At 37.3% G+C, this 21,918-nt stretch overlaps 1 protein-coding gene across 4 annotated transcripts in view; it reads left to right on the top strand.

Moving 5' to 3' along the window:
* Ctnna3 (catenin alpha 3) overlaps window positions 1-21,918 on the top strand; it is a 1,278,003-nt gene that overhangs the window by 956,801 nt on the left and 299,284 nt on the right. For all 4 annotated transcript variants that reach the window (XM_075980084.1, XM_075980083.1, XM_075980082.1 and 1 more), the window contains exon 12: window positions 4,114-4,314. In XM_075980084.1, coding sequence (XP_075836199.1) covers window positions 4,114-4,314 — 201 coding nt within the window. The remainder of the gene's footprint in view (window positions 1-4,113; window positions 4,315-21,918) is intronic.

Below are 21,918 nucleotides of genomic sequence, written 5' to 3'. Positions count from 1 at the left end.
ATGACTATAAAATTATCATATTGCCAAATTCCATGAGACTTTAATGTCTATGGTATGGTTGCAGATGGATAAACCTCTATTTAGAGTTAAAATTGAATACTAAAACTTTATTGAAACTTTAAAGATACTTGTGTGGGTTGAGAATATTTGCATTTACTTATTTGAGGCATGTTTATAGTCTCAGATTAAATGTCCGCTCAGTTCTTTTGCTTGTCATTTGGTTAGTTTTTTGTTGATTATTACTGAATGTTAAGAATTATTTGTAGGCTACAGACATGGCTCAGTGTGGTTAAGAACACCTCCTGCTCTTCCAGGGGACTAGAGTTCCATTCCCAGCACCCACGTGACAGAGCACAGAAGACTTTAATGTTTGTTCCAGATGATTTGGTGCCCTCTTGTGGCTGCCATTGTCAACTGCAGGAATGAGGTGCAATCTATACTCCCACACAAAACACTCATACACATAAAACACAATTTCTAAACAAAGAATCATTTGTAAAACTGTGATACTAGTCTTTCCTCTAACAGAAGTCTTGGAAATATATTTTTCCTTTCTTTGTTCCTTAACAGTCCTTTGCCAGAAAAGAAAATTTTCATTTTTAGAAGCCCAACTTACTATAAACCCTTTCTTTCTCTAAATTGCTTTTGGTAAACTTGTTTTATCCCAGCAACAGGAAGAAAATTAGAAACTGGAAGACCTGTATATATGTACATTACTATCAAAGTAGTACATGCATAAGTCTTTGAGAGCCATTAATCACTGAGATTGAATTCTTGCTAAAAAGAAATTTTGCTATCATTAAATAGAAACAACAGTTATCTTACACAATTGCATTCATTTACTTTTTATTTTATTGCATTTTTGTGGAAAGGGGAAAAACTTGCTGTATTTTGGTTATTGTTCCTGGAACACTTCTCTGTCCTTCGAATGTTTTAAAATAAACAGATGCAGTTCCAGGTCTATGAGATGAATATCACTTACTCATAATTAAACTCAGCTTCGCTCTTGAGACTCATACATACCAGGTAAACTGAGCTCACCTTGATCTTCCCAATTTAGTAATGCCATTTTATGTTGCTCTTGAAAACAGAAGCCAAAACGCAGCAATTTCAATTTTTTCTTGCTTTTGTCCTCCTCCTCATTATTATTATTATCGTCATTATCATATAATAATAATAATTGCATATTATTATCATTATTAAAATTATTATTTTGTCACAGACTCCTGTTGGGTGGGGCACTATTGGTGCTGTGCTCTTTCTCAGTTTCTGGTCAAAGTTAAGTTCATTTTCCTTCTGCCTTTCTCATTGTTACAGTCAAAGTCCAGATTAACTCATGAGAAATAAAGCTTACTTTTCAGCAAAAGTCTCATATTTGCAGATAAAATATGCTTACGGTTTCAATCTACTCTATGGACTGTTGATTTATAAGATTGTATTTTGGAGACCAAATAATGACAAACTTATTTTCATTGTACTTCTTTTTTTTTCTACATTACTTGAAGCAGTGAAGTTGACCTTTACGTTGTGACTTTTATTAGAGAAAACGAAATAAGTAAAAAAAAATAATATGGGCATTTCTGTAAATGCCTTTTTGAAATCTCATTGTGTTCGCTTGCTTCAGTGATGGAAGGTAGAGTTAGCCTGAGACGCCGGCAGGGGAGAGAGTGCTTCTGGGTGACAGATCGGTTCCATTTAGCCCAGGTCTGGTTCTTTTCCAGCATCACAGAAATCACCCTTTGCATTCTGGGATGGCCATAACTAATCGATGGGAATTGCCAGTAATTCAGCAATTTCCCAGTCTTAAAAGAATGGCTAGCTACTCTGGAGTCTCAGATCAGCTTCCCTGAGTGTCAGTTTTCAAAACACAACATTTTAGATGTTCTCTGTCTGTAACAACACTATTTGTGTCCTTGAAATAGCATTTCTTTTGTGTTTTTCGAGACAGGGTTTCTCTGCGTAGCTTTGGTGCCTGTCCTGGAACTTGCTCTGTAGACCAGACTAGCATTGAACTCACAGAAATCCACCTGCCTCTGCCTTCTGAGTGCTGGGATTAAAGGCTTGTGCTACCACCATCTGGATAAATAGCATTTTTAAATCATCAACTTCCTGAGAGGAGACGAACCTGCAGTTGAAAACTAAACCAGCAGAATCTGTAACTACCTTCTAAGTATCTGTCCCTTCTAAGTACAAATACCTCGTAAGTATTTGTCCTTAGGACCTCAGACAAATATAACCTTAACTTCTCATCAATGAAACTTCGAGGGAAAACACAGCTGATACAGCTGATTAAAGAGGGGAGCTCAGTCCCAATGGATCGTTTACAAATTAATCCCTGCACATAACTCCCAGGGAGCATTGCAGAGGAGGGGGAAGAAAGACAGTAGGAAGCAGAGGACCAGGGGGTTTTCTGGGAGATTGTGTCTCCTAGTAATATCAGAGGTATACCCATAACATCTCACCAACTGGATGGCCCAAATGTGAGATGTATAAAGTCAACAACAGACATGCCAAAGTACATGCGGCAGGGGAAAGCCCATGAGACCTCAACATTGTACAAAAAATTATGGGACAGTAAGGAATGCTGAGAGAGGGAGAAGTACTCTTCCCAAGGAAGAGCACATAAATTGATTAATCCACACTAAATGATTCATCCCTGAAAACATGCTTATAAAATAGCATTATACAGACCAAAATGGTTATATTTAGGAATTAAATATATATATATATATATATATATATATATATATATATATATATACTTATATATATATGTGTGTGTGTGTGTGTGTGTGTGTGTGTGTGTGCTTGCGTGTGTGTGTATCAGTCACATTATACTGAGTGGCTCAAAGCGTTCTCTGCCCAATTTTAGAAAATAGTAACTTGAGTACTGCAGCCAACACAGTCATGTATTATACATTCCTTAAACAATGAAAGAAGAATTTGGACAAGAATAGAAAGCTATTTTCCATAGAATTGCAAGGTAAGGGTAGCCAGCATGTCTCTGGATACATAAGAAAAACCCGCTATGGTTAAATATTAAGAAACCCAGGGGTACCAATAATATAGCCAAATGAAAGCCTAGAAACGATTGCATGCTTAACCCCATGCTGGCCTAATTATAACTCCAAACATCTCTATGTCAATTTTCTTGCGTGGGAGTTCATGTGATCAAGCTTGAAGCTAAATCACTAGTTATGAAATCCTTTTTAATTTATTATAAATATCATATGTCTGTTGATGAATGGCTGTTATCCCAGAACTTGGGAAGCTGAATCAGAAGAACGAAAAATTCAGGGCCACCCAGGTCTGAATGGGTGAGATCCTATTTCAAAAAACAAAAATCCAACAACAACAAAAACAAAAACAAGAACCAAAAACGATCACTGTTTTTAATTGTTGATTTTACATATATTTCCTCATATTGTCACCTCACTTTCCTTTGAGAATATTAATAATAGAACAAATGGTTTTCAGATCCTAATAATAACTCTCTGTTGTCTTTTGACATTCTAACCCTGTCAGAGTAGACAGTTCTCTCTCCTTCTGTGTGTGTGTGTGTGTGTGTGTGTGTGTGTGTGTGTGTGTGTTTGTCTGTCCATGAGCATGAGAAGGACAGAACATGTTATTGGATACATTCTTTTTATGATTGTTCACCTTATTTGGGGGTGGGGGCAGGGATTCTCTCATTGAGTGTGCATCTCACTGGTTTGTTTGTTTGTCTAGACTGGCTTCCTAGAAATCCTTGTCCCTGTCCCCAACCATAGTGCTGTGGTTGCATATATAGCCGTAGTGCCCAGATACCCTGAGATGAAGTGGGTCTTCATGAGCCCAACTCAGACCCTCCTGAGGTACAGCAGAACTTCACCAGCAGAGCCATCCCCCGTATACCTTAAACCTTTGTGTTTAAAAAACCAATTTTACATTTTATAGCTGTTACTATTAATAAGTAAAGAAATGGAATTAAAAAACCTCTGTAACCTAACCTCATAATTACTTCTCAGTACCCACAGTACATAGTTGTCTGAAGTAAAAGGTTAAGAATCCTGCAGTCTACTACATTTGTGTGACCAAAACTCACACATACAAGTAACCTGCTCTGTTTGTTTACAGAAAGCCATATTCTGGAGGATGTCAACAAATGCATTATCGCCTTGAGGGACCAGGATGCTGATAACTTAGACAGAGCTGCAGGTGCCATCAGAGGACGAGCTGCAAGAGTAGCTCACATCGTCACAGGGGAAATGGACAGCTACGAACCAGGTGCTTACACCGAAGGCGTGATGAGAAATGTCCACGTCCTTACAAGCACGGGTGAGTCTCTGTCCCCCAGGACAACTACATGGCTCTTCACGTGTGAATCTGTGTAGCAACCCAATACCCACACACAGGATGATGAACGGTCTCTGTCTGTGTCTCTTGATTACACACATAAGACATCACTATACCATCTAATTGGTGCATGGTGTCCTGTCGTTATGCGATTTGAAACTTACCCCAGTGGAAAAAAAATTATATATTCATTGAGAAAAAATAATGTCTTTTTAAATGCATGCATTACTCCCAGACCTAACCCTCTTGTGAGTGTTTATTAATGTTAGAGATGTTTGGAGTTATAATTAGGCCAGCATGGGGTTAAGCATGCAATCGTTTCTAGGCTTTCATTTGGCTATATTATTGGTACCCCTGGGTTTCTTATTATTTAACCATAGCGGGTTTTTCTTATGTATCCAGAGACATGCTGGCTACCCTTACCTTGCAATTCTATGGAAAATAGCTTTCTATTCTTGTCCAAATTCTTCTTTCATTGTTTAAGGAATGTATAATACATGACTGTGTTGGCTGCAGTACTCAAGTTACTATTTTCTAAAATTGGGCAGAGAACGCTTTGAGCCACTCAGTATAATTTTTTCTTTCAAATACTATTGTTAACATTGCTCCAAGAGACCCATGGAAATGTCAGCATCCACATAGATTTCTGAGCAAGGATGGCAGTCAACAATTTTGATAAATCATTATGGCAGAGCTCCTTCCTGTGAACCCCTTTTGTGTAAATGTGTGTGTGTGTGAGTGTGTGTGTACATATATATTCAATTGCCTCTTGACAATAGAGTGATGGTGTTTCTGAGAATCCTGCAGATTCATAATAAATCATCCTTTCTTAAGAGATATGTAGGGCATGTTAACTTTGAAATGTTTTCATATTATTTGTGAAAAGAGAGGAATGGGCAAAACTTTAATTTTTTTTTTATTTTTTGTGTTTAGATGTTTTGTTCATGTGTATGTGTGCCTCCCCCGCCTCCTCTGCCCAAGAAAAAAACAGAAGAGTCCCTTTTGAAGACAGTGTAATGTTGAGAATCTAACTTAGGTCCTCTGCAAGAACAGCCAATGCTCTTAACTGTTGAACCATCTCTCCATCCCTGATGGATAATCTTTTTAAAAAAAGAAACAAAACAATAGCAGCAAAAATAGAAAAACACTTCTTTCATTTTAAATTTTGAGACTCTTTCTGGAGGTTATTTAAGAGAAATATATCGATCATTGATAACTTTCTTATTATCTCTTTAAACATATTTCTAAAATAATGAAATGTTCTGAGGAAAAGCGGTAATGGCACTCTTATAGTCCTTGTCATTAAACTGATATTTCCACACCCACTCCTCAAAGATATTAGTGTAACGAATCAACACATAGCCAGTTATGGTGGTACATTCTTGCAATCCCAGTTCTCAAACTAGGCAGGCATGGCTCCTGGAGCAGAGTATTACCATGAATCCAAGACCAACCTGTGCTGTAGTTTGAGACCCTATTTCAAAACAAACAAAAAGAACTGAGAACATATCAGTTCCTCTTTCCATTGTGTGGAAATATGTGTACTTGCTTTGGGAGTTGGTTGTGTTACAGTCATTTAATATCACGTTCTATTCCAGGATCATGTGATTTTTTATTGGTTCAAACCAATTACTTGCTGTCTGTGTCCATGTTATGGGAGTAAGTGTTTAAAGTCTACGGCTTTTGGAATAACCATGGCCCAGGAACATAGGTTTAGCTCACCCCAAATACCATGCTCCAATGTGAAATCAGTTTCATGAAGTTTTATAGTTTTTGTAGAACAAACAATGTCATAAATCAAGGCAAGTTTAGAATACATTGGCGGGTTCATTAGAAAAAGGCAGTTACAGTAAGATGGGGAAGCTTTCCTATAGGCCCAAGATACTATCTGATAAAATTCTTATCTTTGGAGATGGTGGAAGCTAGAGCTTAGTAAATAATGAGTTCTATTTTCTACCTTCCAAAAATGACATTTTTAATTATAAGGGAAAATACATGAAGCATTTTCTATTTATCTATGTGAAAATTTCCTGTGGGGTGGAGTAGCTAAAGTCAACCAGGGATGCTGAACCTTGCTTGTATCTCAGTTTTATGACTGTATTAGGCGAGCCTCACCTGCAGACTCTGTGGCCATAACATCTATATGAGGTGCCAAGTCTGCAGTTTTGTACTCCATAGGCATAGAACACATATGCCAGATCCATGGGGTGAAGTGGGAGTGAATTCCTACAGTGTTCAAAACCGTTGGCAGTCATTCTACATTAGAAGAAGTAGCAAAATTATTCAGACATTGAAATACACTCTTGTTGATGCATCTCTGATTATTAATGACTGTACCAAATAGCCAACCAACAGGGCAAAAATTTCACAGTCAAAGCAGCTGACAAAACCCCAAACCCTTTCCTCTATTTATTTCTAAGATAACGTTAATGAAAATATCTCTTTCAAATTATGTCTTACATCCCAAATGTGAGATGTATAGACTATTTCTGGGATATTCTGTCAAAAGTGACTCTTATTATTAAATACACAATTTATGGTTCCTAATTAGTCATTTTGCTCTTTCAGACAAGCTTTAGGTGTATCCTTGAAGTATGCTTCTGTTGTCTTCTTTGCAAAAATAAGTCCCATTTAAACTTTTCTTCAAAGAGCCTTCCTTTAAATTTATCAAAAGCAGGCCTCACAAAAGGGAATTCAGAGCAATGAATTAAATGAAAAGCCTAATTAGATCAGTTTGATTGGAACCAAAGCTGAAGACTGTGTGCTTTCTCTCTCCCATGGAGAGATTGTCTGTGAAAAATATTTCCAACTCCTCTGTCCTCCACAGTTGACTGATAGAGAAATGTTCATCATTGTTCATCCTTGGGTCATATCTTGGGCTTATCTTTAAAACACTTATCAAATTACATAATTGGAAATGTCATGTTTTGTGTTGTGAAGACTTAGTCGCTCACATTTTAGCAAAAGAATATTAATGGGGCCTATTTTTCTTTTTGTTTTATTTTTCTTTTAGTTAGTTCTCAGGGTTTAGCCCGGCTATCTCAAAATAACTTAATGGAGATCCCCTGTGAACTGTTTTTTTATTCCCCAGATCCCCTAGTGTTTAGGAAATTTGCCTTAAGTATCTTCATGAATGATGACGCCTATGCTGTCTTGTCCCAGTCACCAAGAGAGTTCATGGAACATGATGTCCTGTTTTTGATCATACTTTGTGACTTATTAACAGATTTTCTGACCCTCTAAATTCTTCTTCTCATTAGGATATGTGGTTTCCCTGCTGCAATTGAGAAATTTGCATTACCCCCACCTGCTAGCTCTAAGTGAAGTGCAGTCCTAATGAAGAACTACTTTGCCGACAGAGTCACAGCATTCTAGTCTTCAATGCAATTCTTTATACTTCCCCATTTCTACCCAAACACTGACTCCCTTCACCTGTTGGGAACCCCTTCACCTGTTGGGAGTGCATGGGATTAGTTTGTTGTTGCTGTTTGAGACAGGGTCTCTTCATGTAGTTCTGGCTGCCAGAGAGCTTGATGTGTAGACCAGGCTGGCTTTGAACTCACAGAGATCCTCCTGCCTCTGCCTTCTGATTGCTGGGATTAAAGACATGAGCTACCACTTCTGGCCTGGATTTGTTTTGTTTTATTTGTTTTTATTTTTTATTACTGACCTGAAAGACTGCAGCATAGAGGCTAGAAGTTATACTCTTAATACCAACTTTAGTTCTTCCCTACGATTTTAGGGAGAGGCCAACTGCAGGAGTGAACTGGGAGAGTATATTTTCCTGTGGCTATTGGCGGTATCAAAGTCAGGAATCAGCAGGTCCAAAAGCATCTGTTGTTGCAGACCATCAAACACTACCTAGTTTCACTGTCAGCCAGAAATAGAGATAAACACAGAGAAGACACATAAATGACCCTGAATGAGACATCCTGATTGCCCATGATGTTGGAAACTGGTATTTATTGGAAATAATAGTTCATTTATTCAGTGACTGATGAGTCCCAGACTGCAGATATAGCCCCCGAGGGTAGAGTCTGTGCCTATCAAGTGCAAATCCCTGGGTTTAGTCTCAGCACCATGTAAACAAGGCATGCTGGTGAACACCTGTAATCTCAACAGCTGGAAGGTGGAGGCTGGAGACCAATAGGGTTAGAAGCCTACAGTAACTTCTAACCCTTGCCCATGAGACTCCATAAAAATTAAAACAAAAATAAAAGAAGGGGAGAAGAAAAATGCTTGCCTGGGAGCCCTTTCTTCTTAGAGCCCTGGGGAATTAGACTGTTATATGCATACCTAAAAGCAACTGAGACACTGAAAAGGCTATTTGAGGCCACTTGTGAGAAATTCTATTGTGTTTCTTCTCCATACCAATTTAAATCGCAGATATAATTGATTAAACTGACTATTAATTTAATAGAATGGACTGTATTTGTAGGCTAGACTCAAAGAGTCTGCATTCTGTATGTTGTATTTTTTGCCCAACAATCCCAATAAGCAATTACACAAAAATGCCAAAGGATTTGGTCCAAGGGTCTTGGCTCTCTGCAGCATTTGAAAATTAATATTCTACACTCTAGGTGTGTCTGAAAGAAATTTCCTCTGCTCAGTAGAGTGAAGCAATATAATTTTCACCGCAGAGACGGGTGGAGCTTCTTGGTGTCTTCTCCTTTGTTGTTCTTAAACCACTGTCCCTGACCATGTCACTTTTGCCTCCATTTCCTCATACCGTTGGTCTGCTTTGTTTAATTCATTTTGCTCAGATTTACTCAATGTATTTTCCATGACTTATTACCAGAGACACACCCTGCATGATCTCTCTTGATCTTACCTTCCCAGTCATTTGGATGCACTAATGCTGTTTCCATCTTTAGGTCTGGCCCATGTCCTTCCTCTCATTTTAGAATATCTCTACCTCTTTTTGACATGTCAAATTATATTCATCTTTCAAGAAACTGCTTGTAGTCTCAGCTTCTAGAAATCCTTTTATTTGTTCCAGCAACAGTAATTTCTTTCAGTTCAATGCAATATGACTTTTGAAAGGTATGTCTCTACGTAACCATAGTCCAGACAGCCATATGCTCTCTGCAAACCCTCCAGAAATGATTTTCCTGCCATAGGCACAAGACTAATAGAGATCCCTATTCATTTCTTTGCATTATCTCTTCAAACACTGTGTATCACATACTATGTTAAAAATAAATTACTAATAAAACCTGATGATTTTTGAAAACCACAACTTTTAAAAGTTAATGAACTGAAAAGACTCATTTATTCCATGCTGCCCTTGAACTCACAGTTCTGTCTCCACTTCCCAGATGCTGGGAATTCAAGCACAGGACACCACATCTTGTTGGCTACTATGATTTGTCTAATTCTGTTCTAGCAGTTGGAATGCTATCTCTTGTCTACTGTCATCTATATTCACCTTTTAACACTGACTCAAAGGTTACCACCCTTGCTAAAGTACTCTGAACTCCCTTTCAGTGACAGTTAATTACTCTGTCCCCGAATGTGTTTGTATTTAGTGGAGGTCTCTATCCCTTTATCCATGGCAATAACACCCATTTACAAGCAACTTTCTCTTGATAGGCTGGTTCATTCTTAAAGGCAGGCACCTGAGTTCATTTATGTGTTTCTCTCTCTCTAGGGAATTCTCTACATATTTGATTACCAAGTCCTTCTCTAGCATTTAAATTTACATTTATTAGAAAAATCACATTGTGATGTAGCAAAATATAATTAATAAGATGTCATCTCTATTCAGAAAAACAGAAGCAGTGGGCTCTGCCAAAGGCCAGGGCAGAGGAGAGATTAAGAAAGCCATTCATTACTGTCCAGAGTTAGACATTAACCACTTCCAGAAAGCTCAGGTCAGCCTTTTAAAAGGTTCCTCAGTGAGCTGTTGAACAAGAGATCATGACTTTTATGTATTTAATTACTTACAAGGGCCATCAATGAAACACATCTGTTGAAAGATTTCCCCTGAACTTGATTTCAACAAAACTTCAGCAAAACATTGTGAGTGACAGAAGTCTGGATTTCAAACTCAAAGATCATCATTGCCATCCTTTTATAACAGCCTCATACAGGCTTCTGAGTAGTCAGTCATAAACACTTCCTGAAAAGCTGGAGTACAGAAGAGAACTATATTTCAACACCCCTCTAGCTAACACACACCATTATGTTCTACTACTGTTGGAAGGTGGCTCTGGGCTAGACCTCTATCTACTGAGAAATCCAGCAATTATGTTTCCTCATAAGAGAATTATAGTAAAATATTTCATGAAATAGCATACTGTGTACATTTTTAATGATGTAGACTGCATCTATCAGAAGTTCTTTCCTTTCATTTCATCTTGAAAACCAGATTCAGGAAATTTATAAGATAATTTCCTTCTGTTGTTTCAAAGCATATTTTATGTATTAGTAGCCTTTAGCTGAAAAGAAAATTAATTTTTTCTTTTTAAAGAGGTTTTTATATATAATATAGAAAAGTGCATTTGTATATTTATTGATGTGCACTGGTGAAGTGTTTAATATAATCATCTGTAAAACTAAATTTGAGGCTCAAGGTCACTGAGGTTAACAAAAACAACTGACTTAGTGTGTCTGCAGGATCTCTCCATCCTTTGGTGTCAGAAAGACCATTACTTGTTCCCAGTATGTAAGACAGAGTGAGTTTCTCTTGCTGCTAAATGGTTGGCAACAAAACCAGAACTTAATTGTCAAGGTCCATAGCCTTTCCTTCCTCAAAATGCCTTCCCTGTCACTCTGAAACGTGCAGTCCTGAAGGTTGCTCAATAGTTAACAAAATTATATCACCAAGTTTCCTGATGAGAGTGATATTAGTAAATGAAAACAAAACAAAAACAATCAAAACTGAAAAGTTTTTATTGCATATACTTGTGTGTGTATGGGGGAGTCATCTAGGGGTGTTAATGTACCTTAGTGCTTATGTGGAGGTCAAAGGACAACGTGGCTCTTCCCTTCCAGTATGTGAGATCCTGGTATGTAGCCCCAGCTCTTTGGGTTTATTGGTAAGCCCTGTATCTCCTGAACTATCTCAACTGGCTGTGAGTGAGCATTTACTAAAAGGGTGAATAGCATATGTAGCTTTTTCCAAAGTGGGGGAGGCTGTATTCACGCTGCCAGACTTCATAGAGAGGAAAGCACATGACGTGAGAGGTGATGGCTGCAAAGAGAAAGGTTTATCAGCAGGCCAGGGATTGGAAGGGTCAACATCATTGCTGAGCTTCATTAACAGGTAAAAATATTTTACTCAGTAAAGTCTGCATTAAAGTCATGAGTTGGTGAATTAAAGATGATTTTCCTACCTTGTCAAGAACTATAGACGTGGTTGATATCTCAAGGAGGCCAGTAGAGCATGGGGACATTTTTGGATGGAGCAGGGAAGGCATCTAAATGGTAGCTATGTAGTACTAGGTGCATTGCTAAGAGTGGAACAAGCACACATCACTAAGGTATTTTTAACTGAGCTAAGGAAGATAGAAATAACCACAAAAAGCGAAAGAAATTTTTCTGGGAACCTTTCCTATCATATTCAATACTAATATCTGTTGACATACATTCTTACTTCAAACTAAAATATTTGGGCTGGGTGGATGGCTCAGAGGTAAAAGCACTTGCTGACTACCTGAGTTCAGATCCCAGCATTCACATAGGATGGTTCACAATTGTCTGCAAATCCAGCCCCTGGAGATCCAATACCCTCTTCTGGCCTCTGAGGGCACTGTATTCACAACTATACAAATTGGCACACAGCACAGTCATGTACACATGACTAAAAACAATGGAAGTAAACCTTTAAAGTTAATTAAATTTGGAGATTCGATAGATGACTTTGCTATCAGGAGTACTTTCCGGTCTTGCAGTGGAATTAGAATCAGTTTCTAGCGCCCATATGATAACTAACAAACATCTGTAACTTCAATTCAAGAGGTACCAATGCCATTTAATGGCGTCTGTGGGCAGTATACACACATGATACACAGATACTCATGCAGGAAAACAGCCATACATATGGAATAAAAATAAATAAATAATCAAATGTTCTAGTTCATGCAAATCTACAGCTTCCGTTTTCAACAATTCCGGTAGAAAGTGTTACAGTTTCGCAATCCTAATGCTAGCAGGGGATTTCTTCTCCTCAAATGTATTAGTGACCCAGTGGTATACTGAGAGATGCCGTTCATTCTGCTGATCACCCACTGTTTAATTTTACTGTCTGCCAAAATCTGTAACAGTTAAAGTTAAGTGAACAATTTATGTTTTAAAATTTCTCTGCTTATATAGAGGCTTTTAAAGGTACCATTTATTATAAACATTACAGGCAGTATTTTTAAAAGATTCCAGCTATTCTAAAGTCTAGTTTTATTCTTGTTGTTTTTTTTTATCGATCTAGGCAAGGTTATGCACTTGTCTTTACCACCTGTCTCAAAAATTCTGCGTAGCCTGCAAAAAGAATTAAGAGTATTAATTTTGAAAATAAACCCCCTTTGAATGCCAAACAGTGAATTGAAATATTGTTCCCTTCCTTCCGTCTCTTTTTTCTGATTTATTCATTCTTCTATTACCAGTTGCTGCTATTGTAAACCTGTAAATAATTCAGTTTTATTGTTATTTTTTTTATTTAGCGTCTCTTAACAGGTAAAGTTAAGAAAATTTGAATCCAGACATATAATTTGTTAGTTTGTTTTTGTTTCCTTTCCTGTTTAATAGAAGTGCTAAAGCTGGGCGTGGTCGCATACACCTTTAATTCCAACACTTGGGAAATCTCAAAAGGTGGATCTCTGTGAGTCTATGGCTAGCCTGGTCTACATAATGAATTTTATGATAGTCAGGGATACTTACAAAACCTCTGTCTTCAAATATAATAAATAAATGGAACACAAAACAACAAAAAAGTCAATGAGGCAGACTAACTATACATTGATTCCCTATCCTTGTCTAATATCTTTTGAAAATAACGTTTAAAATAAACCCATAAATCCAAGTGCAAGGGTAGAGAATCAGGAGAGAAATCCCATCCACAAGAAAAGGTCAGAGAGTCTCAGCTCTTACACTACCCATTCAATCTTGTGTCTTCTTTTCTGTGTTTAATTCATTTCTGCAACCCATGTCTCACTGAACATGTGACCTTGCACTCGAAGCAAGGTCAATGACCAGGGGCTACAAACTTATAATAAAACTAACTTTCTCTCTCTCCCTCTCCCTCCCCCTCTTCCCTCTCTCTCGTAAAAACTATTGATTGGCAACAGCTCTTCAGGTCCACATTCTGGAGTCTTGGAGACCTAGTCAAAGTCTCAGCATGCTCCATGACTATCCTTGTCCCATTCTTCATAGATTCTATTCTTTAACTGCTCTCCCATGACTGAAAGTCAAAGTCTCAGCATGCTCCATGACTATCCTCTTCCCATTCTTCATAGATTCTATTCTTTAACTGCTCTCCCATGACTGAAAGGGCAAACAGACTCCCACAATCCTGCAATTCTCTTTTATTCTATTACTTAATCCCATTGAAAAGGCTCTATCTTTTAAATGTTTTAATGCAATTACATTGGTAATTGGATTTCAAATTAGAAACTGAGTTGGCTAAGACAGACTGACCATAACACAGATATTATAACTTAGAATCACTGGGATGTATTATCTTTTTAGAGGGATATCCAACTTCTGATACCATAGTGGCTAAATTTTTATTTCATTATGAATAATAGGTATTAATCTCAATAATGAGTGGACAAATCTTTTCATCAGTATTTCCCAGTCATTTGTGATCTCTCCACAAAGTACATGTCACTACTCTCTAGCCTTCAAAACTCTGTATTTCCACTCAGTGTATCAGCTCATTATTAGTTTGAATAGCAATTTTTGGTTTTTCATAATCTCTGAGGCTTAGTAATCAAATCTGGAAACAACTGTGTTCATATAATTGAGAGTCTTTCATGAGGTTTCTAGAATGTTATTGTCTGTAGTAGTCTATCAATCTCTACCTGACATATGTGGACATCTCTAAGCTAATTCTCCTAGATGTTATCAGAGAGCTCCAGTTCTTTGTTATTCAGAGACCCCCAGGTACCGCCTCTGTAGTATCACAACACGATATTCTGACTTTCTCAGAATGAGTGATTAAAATGAAATCAAAGAATGAGAGTCAAAGAAAATGACTGAGATGAAATCTTCGAGAGTGTTATACTCTTATCTTTGTTATTCAACATTTGAGAAATGAATAGCTAGAGTCAAAGATGACTTAAAGAAGGGCATTACACGGAGCATGTCTATCAAGAGACAGAGATAGGCCATCATATAGAGTGACTGTCCACCACACCTTCCTAATGGGTTATGTTCAGTGTGGTCCCATGTTACTGAGTGGATAATTGTTCCCGAGTGAATGACAGTTAACCCATCCTCTACTCTGTCCTCACATCTAAAATTGCAAGTAGCACCAAAGATTTGACATGACACAGATATTCTATGCACATACATTAAATGGATAAAAAGATACTAAAATACCTAGTGATCCTCAATAAATTTTATTGAGTGGCAATGGCGGATACTATGGAAAAAGAATTCTTGTCCACTTGGTGTTCTTTATGAGTCATTCAGACTGAATAGATTAATAACCATACAGACATAGGGACCATTCACACATTACTCCCAATATTGTGTTTTGTGCATGGTCATGTAGAAAGCATCAAATAATGAAAACCAAAGGTTTAGACACAGGTCTGTCATTAAATAATTGTGAAACATCCCTTAACCTGCACAGACTTCGCATGCTCCCAAATCCTGAAATGATCAATAAGAGGGAAGTTCTACCCTATCTGTGACATCACTTTTATTCTCTTTCAACCATTCTTCTCTGAGCTGTCTGTCCACATTCTAAACATCACAGTGAAAGATCAGCTACCTCCAAAGAATGTAGCTATTCAGCAACAAAACAAGAAAATCTCCAAACCTGAACAAGAATGTATTGCTGTTTTTGTGTTTCTGTAGGTCTGACAAAGCAAAGCATTGTTCCTCTTGGAGAACCAGGTTGTGTTGTGCACATTTTAAATGTTTGTTGTGGTTACAACTACTCCAAGGTCACAAATTGTTTTCAGAACACAAAACTAGTAAAACAATGATTCAGGGTTTTCAAAAAGAATGAAAAACACACCAAGAATTAGTAACTGAGTTTTCTTTGTTTTAGGGGCAAATAATATTTGTGGAGCTTACTATTAAAGGGGAAAGTGGAATTTCAGTTCCAATAAGAGTCTATAATTCGACTGTAAGCAATTTATTTAACCAGTGTCTACTATCAAACAATGTTTGTTGTAGGAAGTCTTAGCGAGTGGTTTCACGCCCATTGGGGAGTGGCCTCTTATACTATATATGCTGATACAAAGCTCTCAGCCGGCCTCTTTTCCAGCCGCTCTTTCTGGTTGCTAGATTTGGTTTCTGATCTCCATTCAAGCAGAGGATTCTGATTTGTGAGTTTACCCCTAAATAAATAACCATCTAATTCTCAATTCTGAGCTAGTATGGGATTTCTTTTAAGCATCCTTCTACAAATGGCAATAAAATGTATCTCTTGGTGGGTTTGTAATAGTTTCTATGGAAGCCTGCGTATAGTCCCCTTGACATTGTGCCACATAGTTTTGCACATGTAAATATCATCTATTACCTTATTGTTGAAGTGTCATTAGATAGGAATATAGTCACACTGCTAGCTGTATTCGCATGCTATTCCCCTGGCTTTGGTAGAGAGATACCAAGGGACTATAATGAGGCTGACCTGACTGTGGTAAGCAGATAGCCGTGGATTCTCATGTCGATAACCTGTCTGTAACAGAGGGATGCCAGTGTGATTAATAAAGCAAATTCATCTTGAGATTTGTGCTCTTGATCTGAGAAATATTTATCTCCAAACCTATTTCAGCTCATAGAAATGATTTTCACTTTTTCATGATCCAGTATCTTAGTTCTAACAACTGTAACACAGAAACTCCATAGACTGCTGTGACAAGAGCCACCAAAAATATATATATTTCAGTTTGGATGTTGAAAGTCTAAGGTCAGGGTACCAGCGAGACTGGACTCAGATAAAGATCTTCTTTTTTAATTTTAAGATATACTTGTATCTATGTGTATGTGTGTGTTCATGTTTGGTGGGGTGTTAGCTGCTTGTGTACAGTGTCTACAGAACTCAGAAGGCATCTGCTTGTGACTGGAGTTAGAGACAGCTGTGAGCCACATGATGTGGCTGCTAAGGACCAAACATAGATCCTCTCTAGGACCAGCAAATGTTCTTAATTGATGAACTGTGTCACCAGCCCAAGGCTCTTCTTTCTTAAGTGCCTGCATAGAGAGGCAGCTACCGTGTTTACCATGGCCAGAAGCAAGAAAAGGGATGTAAGTGTTCCCTCATGTGTCTTAAAAGGATTCCAATCCCAACCTGAGAACTCCCTTCCCACAAAGGTTGTGTCTCCAAATGTGAGCACTTCAGGGATTAGAGGTTGAACACATGCATTTTAAAACACATTTTGAGGAGAAGGGATTTTTAAAAATTCAAATTACATGCTCCACAAAATATAAAAATACTTCTTGACTTTTAGCCTCTTAGTTTCATTTTTTAAATGTATCACTATTATGTGTGCTTAGGGAATACAGTTATAGGCGAAACTATATTTTGCACTACAATAATGGTAAAATAATGCCACAGTCCACTGGCATTTGTGGTCAACCATTCCTTTCCTTGCAGAAATCATAACACTTTGAGCGGACCACAGCAAATGAGATTACTTTGCTGTTGTTTTAAGCACAGATGATTGTCCAATACTTAAACATGAGAAACAAATCAAGAGTATAGCTGTGTGTTAAATTTGCTTATTTTTCAAAAAAAAGTAAACATTTGCCATTTCTCTTAGAGAAAAACTTACTGCGGGTTATTCGTAAAAACTTTGGCTTTATCAAATAGATTTCCTTTTTTGGATTCTTTTTGTACCACTGTAATATTTCTTTGCAAATGCTTATTTAGTAAACGAGTGGTTTTTAGTTTAGCTTGTTTGCTTGTTTGTTTTTGTAGTGTGTGTGTGTGTGTACACATGTGTGAAGGCTCCATGCTTCATGTTACCACACAAGACTCTAAGCATAATATAGGCCAATAAAATCCACTCCAAACTACGCATGGTCAGAGCACTCACTTTGCAGGACAGAAAGACAAGCAGTACAAGGCCTTGCTTGACTAGTGATGCAACTGAGGCCAGCCTGGGCCTCCATCACTGCCTCCTGCCTGTCACACTCATCCCCAAAGAGACTGTCAAATGCTCTCTCCCAAATGCATTGTTATCCCCTTGCTTTTCTAGGGTCGGAATATAACTCAGGATTAAGTGTGCTTTACCTGTTCATTTCAGTCAAACCTTGTCTGGGGTTGACTGACTGTGAGCTCAGCTTTGGCTAAGTGTTGAGGAGCAGAGCGCGGTGCAGGTCTGCCTAAGCTTAACTGTATCAGAGGGCCTCTTAAGTGGCAGCCTCATTTTCTGAAAGCAGAAATATACTGAGGAACAAATGAACATGCAGAGAGCCTGTTTAGAGACTAATGGAAATAATTTATACAAACTTGGTTTTGCCATTGAATATCAAAGAGACAAAATTTGAAGTGCCTCGAATATTTTTTATTAAAGTGCCTTAATATTGGAGCTCGATATTTGACTTGGCATTTAAGAATACTGGCTGCTCTTCTAGAGGACCCAAGCCTGATATTCTCTTCCTTTTTCTCTCCCACTCTCTATCTCATTGTTATTATTATTTATGATTTAAAATAATTTTTAAATTTAAATATATTTTGGGCATATTCTTTCCCTCCCCTAAGGCTTTTAAAATCCTCTCCCCGTCCCTACCAACCCAACTTTACATTCTTTCTCAAAAAACAAAAATGCAATACAACAAAATTAAAATATCAAAATAAAATCACCCCCCAAAATAGACCAACAAATTATAGCCAAATAAAAGTACACACACAAAAAAAAAAATATGTCTGTTCACTACAACTACTCTGAACACGAATACTTGGCAAGGAGAAAATTAAGAAAGAGAAAAACTTTATTTTTTTATCCTATTTTACAGTGTTAAATAGGGAACTATGTTGTATTTCACATGATGAGAAAAACATAACATCAGACAGAAAAGGAAGGATTGTAGCAGAAGAGACTGAATTTTAAGTGAAATCCAGCCAGGGAACAGAGAGTGATGAATCCATAAACTCAACCACATCTCTCTCTCTCTCTCTCTCTCTCTCTCTCTCTCTCTCTCTCTCTCTCTCTCTCTGTATCTATATATGTATGTATCTATTTATCATCTATCTATCTATCTATCTATCTATCTATCTATCTATCTATCTATCTATCTATCTATCTATCTCTATGTATTATCTATCTATCTATCTATCTATCTATCTATCTATCTATCTATCTATCTATCTATCTATCCATCAATCCATTGAATGATCAGAAAATCCACTCTGCAATGGTATCACCCACATTGAGAGTGGGTCTTGCCACCACATTTGTTCTAATTGAGAATTTGTCCACAAAGTAATTCCAGATCCTGTAAAATGATATAAACCATCACACTGCCCAACTGTCTTGCTGATGACAACCAGATCCTGGCACCGTGCAAAGCCATCAATGGCACATGGTGGAATTCAGAAAATTTATCCTGAGATTTTTGTTTCTCCAATACATTCTGGCTTAGTTTCCTGAGCAACCTGAATATGGGAAGTCTGAATCAAACCTAGACAGTAGAGCTCTAGGAAAATCCTCGTAGTATGTCAGAGGACAGACATGTGACGTTAGCAATAAGGACTTTAACTGCTTTAATTTCTGATCCCCATGGGGAGCTAATACAGGCCTGTAGTTTCAGTGGCATGAGTACCCTAGTTGATTGCACGCTGGAAAAAAAAGAGTAAATGCCAATTACTAATACATAGAATGAAAGGGGAGGTCTCTGAGGCGGTAGCCCAGTTGGTGGAGCCCTTACACAGCATGTGAAGATTGTTGTATTTGATGTCCCACTTTGTAAACTTTCTGTGGAAGCTCATAGAGCTACCATCCTAGCACTTGTGAGGTAAGGGCTCAGAAGTTCAAGTTCATCAGTGGGTGCAAAAATGTTTGGGATTCCTAAACTGCATGAGAGGCTGTCTCTCTTGCACAACCATACGCACAGGTACACACATATACACACATGTATACACAGGCACACTCACATACACACACAAACACGCACACATGTATGTACATATACATACACACAACTAAACATATACACACACACCACAAATAAATAAATAAAAAGATTGTCACTTCAGATGATGTTTAAAGGAAGATAGAAACTCTATCTCTGTAATAGAACAGTTGCCTAGTGGGCATAAACCTCTATTTGATCCTGGCACTAAAAGACAGAGAATAAAAGAATATTAATACAATACTGAACACACTACAAACTATGGACATAAATTTAATGAACTGAGTTAATTCCTTGATTAACACTGATGTTCAAATGCTGTGTAACAGATAATAATAAGTGTCATGGAGAAATTCAAATTATTGCACACTACTAATGGGAAGGTAAATTAGTTCAGATACTTTGGAGAACACAGGCAAATCTCTAACACTGCCATATAAGAATCGCACGATTCAGCAACTTCACCTCTCCATTAGAGAAATGAAAGCATATGTCACACAGAAACACGAACATGAATGCTCTCAGCAGCTTTACTAAGATAGCACTAAGCACAACTTCTCCCTTGGGAGAAAGGACAGTTTAACGTTTGAAAATCACTTACTCATGACTCATCCTGTGAACTCTGAAAGGAGGAAGACAAAAAGATAATATCAAAAATTGAAGAAAATGTGTTGGACAAAGTTCAAATCTTATTCATACCAAGTCTAGATAAGATATAGAACTACATACATGCCCCAGAATTGATAAAAAGATATCAGCAATAAATAAACAAATAAACAACATAAAATATATTAATAAGTAAATAAGCTTTAAAAATAAGTAAGACAATAACAATCTCTATATCTTATCCCATACTAAGTAATCAAGAGAAGTAAAGCTTCCTTCTAACATGAGAAACAAAAAGAAAGCCTGCTTCATTGTTCCTATTGACAGCATATTAATCAGTTCATCCATACAATAATGCAAAGAAAAGTCAGAGTCTAATGGACTAAAAAAGACAGAGTAAAACTTTTATTTGGTGAGGACATGATTATGGGTTGCAAATGTGAAATGCGTTTCTGTGTAGCAGCAGTGAACAACCAGGATTATAAAAGAATACCAATAGCTCCAAGAAATGAAATATTATGGCATAATATTTTTTAAACATTTCAATAATTTTAATTATATTATAAAATTGAATTTTCGCATCTTCTACATAGAAGACTATGAGACAAAAGCTTTGTCTTTTACACATGTCACTTAATAACTCTCTCCCATTTTTTAAACTTTTATTGAGCTCTACATTTTTCTCTGTTCTCCTCCCTTTCTCTCCGCTCCCCTTTAACCTCTCCCATGGTCTTCATGCTCCCAATTTACTCAGGAAATCTTGTATTTTTCTACTTTCCATGTAGATTAGATCCATGTAAGTCTCTCTTAGTGTCCTCATTGTTGTCTAGGTTCACAGGGATTGTGATTTGTAGTCTGGTTTTCTTTGCTTTATGTTTAAAAAAACACTTATGAGTGAATATATATGATAATTGTCTGTATTACCTCACTCAAAATGATGTTTTCCAGATCTGTATATTTGCCTGAAAATTTCAAGGTGTCATTTTTTTATTCTGCTGTGTAGTACTCCATTGTGTTATTTTCCTTATTTATTTTTCAGTCAAGGGGCATTTAGATTGTTTCCAGGTTCTGACAATGACAAACAATGCTGCTATAAAGATAGTTGAGCCCATGTCCTTGTGGTATGATTGAGCATCCTTTGGTTATATACCCAAAGTGGTATTGCTGGGTCTTGAGGAAGGTTGTTTCCTAGTTTCCTGAGAAATCGCCATACTGGTATCCAAAGGGGTTGTAACAGTTTGCATTCCCACCAGCAATGCAGAAGTGTTCCCTATACCCCACATCCCCTCCAGAATAAGTTGTCATCAGCGTTTTTGATCTTGACCATTCTTACAGGTATAAAATGGAATCTCAGAGTTGTTTTGATTTGCATTTATTTCCCTGATGATTAAGGATGTTGAGCATTTCCTCAAATGTCTTTCAGCCATTTTAGATTCCTCTGTTGAGAGTTCTCTGTTTAGGTCTGTACTCAATTTATTTTATTGGATTATTTGTTCTTTTGATGACCAATTTCTTAAGTTCTTTGTACATTTTGGAGATGAGACCTCTGTCTGATATGGGGTTGGTGAAGATTTTTTTACCATTTTGTAGGCTGTCATTTTGTCTTGTTGACGGTGTCCTGGGTTTTACATACGTAAGGTTTTCAGTTTCCAAAGGTCCCATTTATTAATTGTTTCTCTCAATGTCTGTGCTGCTGGGGTTATATTTAGGAAGTGGTCTCCTGTTCTAATGCTT

Source organism: Microtus pennsylvanicus, chromosome 7 (genome assembly GCF_037038515.1).
Source record: "Microtus pennsylvanicus isolate mMicPen1 chromosome 7, mMicPen1.hap1, whole genome shotgun sequence".
In the NCBI taxonomy this organism is placed as follows: domain Eukaryota; kingdom Metazoa; phylum Chordata; class Mammalia; order Rodentia; family Cricetidae; genus Microtus; species Microtus pennsylvanicus.
Note: the sequence above shows the minus strand (reverse complement) of the source record. Positions and strands in the feature narration are given on the sequence as shown.